Source organism: Canis lupus, chromosome 37, assembly GCF_003254725.2.
Source record: "Canis lupus dingo isolate Sandy chromosome 37, ASM325472v2, whole genome shotgun sequence".
In the NCBI taxonomy this organism is placed as follows: domain Eukaryota; kingdom Metazoa; phylum Chordata; class Mammalia; order Carnivora; family Canidae; genus Canis; species Canis lupus.
The window spans coordinates 10125439-10130106 of NC_064279.1; the positions used below are offsets into that span (position 1 = coordinate 10125439).

The 4668-nt window shown below is 40.0% G+C and overlaps 1 protein-coding gene across 1 annotated transcript; it reads right to left on the reverse strand.

Moving 5' to 3' along the window:
* Positions 1-2514: 2514 nt before the first annotated feature.
* On the reverse strand, positions 2515-3150 carry LOC112656592 (60S ribosomal protein L21). Its single transcript, XM_025441990.3, has one exon. It carries the CDS (start codon positions 3099-3101, stop codon positions 2619-2621), a length of 483 nt encoding a protein of 160 aa, XP_025297775.2. The 5' UTR covers positions 3102-3150; the 3' UTR covers positions 2515-2618.
* Between the last annotated feature and the right edge of the window lie 1518 nt (positions 3151-4668).

Below are 4668 nucleotides of genomic sequence, written 5' to 3' on the forward strand. Positions count from 1 at the left end.
AGGAGGTGGGTGGGGGGGCGGGGGTGACTGGGTGACGGGCACTGAGGTGGGCACTTGACGGGATGAGCACTGGGTGTTATACTGTATGTTGGCAAATCGAACTCCAATAAAAAAATATACATATAAAAAAAGAAAGCTGGCATTTAAATCACTGGCACTCAAATCTGGATTCTCTGCTGAGTCCTTTCCAACAGTCAATAAGTCAGGCCAAGTAGAACAATCAAAGTAGGAAACTGCCATAAATTCTCATTTGCATTTCTTTTTTTTATTCTTTTAATAATAAATTTATTTTTTATTGGTGTTCAATTTGCCAACATACAGAATAACACCCAGTGCTCATCCCGTCAAGTTCATTTGCATTTCTAAGCAAACCCTAAATCCTTCTTGGCTACGTGGCTTCTGGGTTGGAAAGGAGGAGGGGCTGGGAGGGGAAGATGAAAGAGAAAATCTGAATGGGAGAACAAAAGACTAGGCTGAACCAGTGCCCCTCCCTCCCCCCCTCCTGGTGCAGGGGCGGGCAGGGAAGGGGGTGTCAGGGCAGGCTCCCCCTCCAGTGGCTGCATCTGGGCTCTCTCCCAGGCCTCAGCCCCTTTCCTCCAGGAGTCCTCCCCGCCCTCCCCTGGGCCTCGCATTTGAGACCTTCCTGTGCTTCTCAGTCCCTCACTGGGGACTCAGACCCCTGTTTCCATGAGGAAAGGGCCAGAGCTTTTTCAGGCACTGGTCTTCTGCTCCCATTAAAGCTCAGCTCACTATGGAAATGGATTTCACCAACTTTAGCATGTGCTTCTCCAGCAATACAGGTTAGTTCTCAGGGAAACACCTTTTCTTATATGTCCCCTGGAGTCAGAGCTCACCTGCCAGCTGCAAAGCTACTTTCACAAGTCCTGGGGAGGTAGGTCCTTCCTTGGGTATAGGGCTAGGGAAAGTACGGACTGAGAAGTCAATATAGAATGCGTGTATACACATACACACATATATATTTGCACTTTCTTAATGTAAAAGTAAAGTGTGTCCTTTAAGAGATTAACATATATAAAAACAGTGTAAAGGAGAAAATCTAAATCTCCTGAAACCACCCATGGACAGCCATTGTCAAATTACTTTTAAAATATTAAAAACTTGATTCTCCTATGAATCTAAAGTAAGCACATGTCAGAGACCTCTAATTCATTGGTGAGGGAAGCAGCAAGATGACAAACTGAGTGAGAGTGAATCTGAGAGGCTGAGGGTACAGATGCTGAAAGAACAGTAACGCAAAATTTGTTAGTTTAGGTGCAAAACTAGTTGACACCTTATGGAAAATACAACTGTCACCTCTGAGAGCAGAACTGATTTGATTTGCTACTGGGGAAAAAAAAATCCAATGTTATCTTGTATATTCACAGCGTCTAGTTTCTACTCGAGTAAATAATAACTTAGAGGAACATCCCAACAGAGAATCAGATAATCATTGGGCGGGTCTGCTGGACTGTTTCCATGTGACATAGAAAGGATATATAGTCATATGGTTTTTTTTTCCAAGGAGAAAATTTAAATCTGGATTGTTTTCCTTAATATGCTATTATTATTTTAATAAATTTCCTTCCATTCTTAAGAGTTTTTAGGGTGCATATAAATATATGAATAAATAAAATACTTATTTTTACAAAGTGAGGATGAGATGGTGTATATAATTATGTTTCTTCTTTCACTTAATAGTATATCATAAAAACTTCTCCGTGTCACTAAATATTTTTCAAAACTGAAATTTTGTAGTGGTTTTTCTTTATTCAAATTAATGTGCTATAATTTATTTAACCAATACCCCATTATTGGGAATAGGTAATATTTTAGCTAATATTGTAGTACATAAATCTTCATACGCATTTCCTTTTTTTTTTTTTTTTTTTTAGTGGGAACAGGTGTAAGGACTTTATTCTACTATCCCAAATCAGAAATAATTTTTCTCCTGATTCCAAGCACTTTCGTTCCTCTCCTTAAGATACTCTTATCAGGGAAGTTTCACCTATGACACTCAAGATGAAATGAGAAAATTCAGCAACTTAAAGTGTAAGTATTTCAGGCAAAGGAAAGTGCAAAAGAATTGGGGTAAGAAAGAATACCTCCAAGAAAACAAAGTTTTCCTAAGAGCTAAAGGACCATACAGGAAAATTGTGACAGGAAATGACAGGGAAAACAATTTGGTAGGAACCAGACCAGTGCTTCAAACAATCTATTTATAAGTAGTTGACTTCAAAGGCAAGTTCTTTATCCTCAAAACACAGCTATGTATGACAGGATACAATTACAAGTACTCGTAGCTATCCCTGAACTTAAATGTAATGAATGTGATAGGTAACCTTTCATGTATTTAATTTTTTGTCCCTTAGGGATTTAAAGGGACTATTTCCCAACTACTATAAATATTTTCAAAGTAATACCTGGCAGTTTTCTAACCAATTAAGCATACTCTGTTGTACAATAAACCACCTCCCACCTTGAATAAAAATATCACCCAATGAATTAGAACAAGAGTTTGCTTTAAGTATTTTTTTAAGTGAAAGGACACCAACCACACTCCTACTCAATTAAGAGAAACACTTTTACACTCGTGAGGTCTTTTATTTTCTTTACAGTTATCATGCCATGAATTCATAGGGAATGGGTTCCAGCAGTTCAGGCTCCTTTCCATTGGTTCTCACAAAGTGTGCTTCTCTGGGTGGGGCAGGCTGGCGCTTCAGTTGGACCCAAGTACCTTTCTCTTTGGCTTCCTTCTTTTTCTGATCATTTTCCTTCACACGCTTCAGGAAGCTATCTCGGCTCTTTGAGTGTTTAATATGCTCAATGCGGACATTAATTCTCTTGGCAAGAATCTTGCCCTTAACTTGTTTGTTTACAACAATGCCAACAGCATGCTGAGTAACATTGTAGACCCTTCCAGTTTTGCCATGGTAACATTTGTGGGGCATTCCTTTTTGAACAGTGCCCACTCCCTTGATGTCCACAATATCACCTTTCTTATAGATTCGCATGTATGTGGCCAAAGGAACAACTCCATGTTTTCTAAAAGGCCTAGAGAACATATAGCGGGTACCTCTCCTCTTTCCCTTTGTGTTGGTCATTTTGGCGAATTACTGGAAGATGGTGGTTCCGGCCGAAAGGAAGTTCATACGCATTTCCAATTGATTCTTGGAAGTAGAGTTTCTGTCCACTTTTTAGGCAACTTGTGGCCTTTAGAAAGATTAATTTGCTCTCAGCAACTGGGTATGATTACACTCACTTCATCACACCCTGACCACCACTGGCTATTATGTACTTCTAAACTTTAAGAATTTTTTTTAAACGTTAAGAATTTAGAGAAAAATGATATCTTATTTTGATTAGCATTACTTTATTAATGCAGTTATGCCTTTTTCAGATGTTTTATTGGCCATTTATAGCTCTGTGATGTTTTGATGCCAATGAAATCTTATAAAAATGATCACTAAAGATAGGTTTGAAGGACATGAATACAACAAAGGTCAGCTGGAAGCCCGAGGGCAACGTAGGGGAAAGGCTATCGCAGCTGACCCTGTGGCTGGAAGCAGGACTGTGTGTGTGCGCGTGTGACACTCATGCACATGACCCTCAGAACCCCAGGCTAACCCACTGCTGCCCACCCAGGAACAGAGGAGAGAAGATAGAGCAGTGGTCAGATTTGTTCCCCAGATCAAAGAGCCTGAGTCTCCCACTGACATCAGCTGACTTGCTGTAGCTGGGTTTGTCGTGGCTCCATTCAGGTTTACCAAATGGCAGGAACGAACCTATTATTTGGCAGACTGCCTGGCACCCATCCGCAGGATCACTGGAAGACATCTGCAAGGGACAGGAGTATTCATGTCTGTCTTTTATGGGAGAGCTGTGATTGCTGATGAAGGAGTTACTTCTGCCATTTACTTCCTAATGTGTCTTACATGTTTTCTGTTCCTCATCCCTCCATTACTGCCCTTTGTGTGTGTGTGTGTGCAGTTGATTTTTTGTAGTGTACCATTTCCTAGTTATGTGGAATCACAAAATTTAAGGACACTCCTTTAGGATCTTCTTTTATATGTTGTCCAATATACCTGAATGGGACTTTATCCTCACTTCCAAATTCAGAGGCCCAGGCCAATAGAAAATTTTCTTCTCTTTATGAATTCAAAATAGATTTCTTCTTTTTAGCTGAAAAGCCTGGATCTAATCTTACACCTGCATTTTGTTGATTCAAAAACTGAACCCCAAAGAGCTTGAAACAAACAAAAACCATTGCCCAAAATTATATGACAGAACTGAGACTAGAAGTTATGTCTAATGATGTGGGAAACAGAGCAGAAGAAAGATTAAATTTCCTTACTACCTACAGCCCATTGACAAGTCCTTAAAACAGGCAGAGTGACGCTCCTTTAGGGACTCAATGTTGACAGTTGGCTAAGGGCAAGAGGCAATCTTAGCCCAACTCTCAGGATGCTGTAAGTCTACTTTAACATATAAAAATTCCTTTAGAAATTTCCTTTATCTCTAAACCCCCTCTCCCAAGATACATGTTGGCGATCATCCCTCAAGCATACGACCCACTGATACACATCTGAAGGATCTTGTGACTAAGGTTTTATTAGATGGTAATAAATGACTTTTTCCCAGCAATAGCTAGCCCCCCAAGATCCTGGAAAT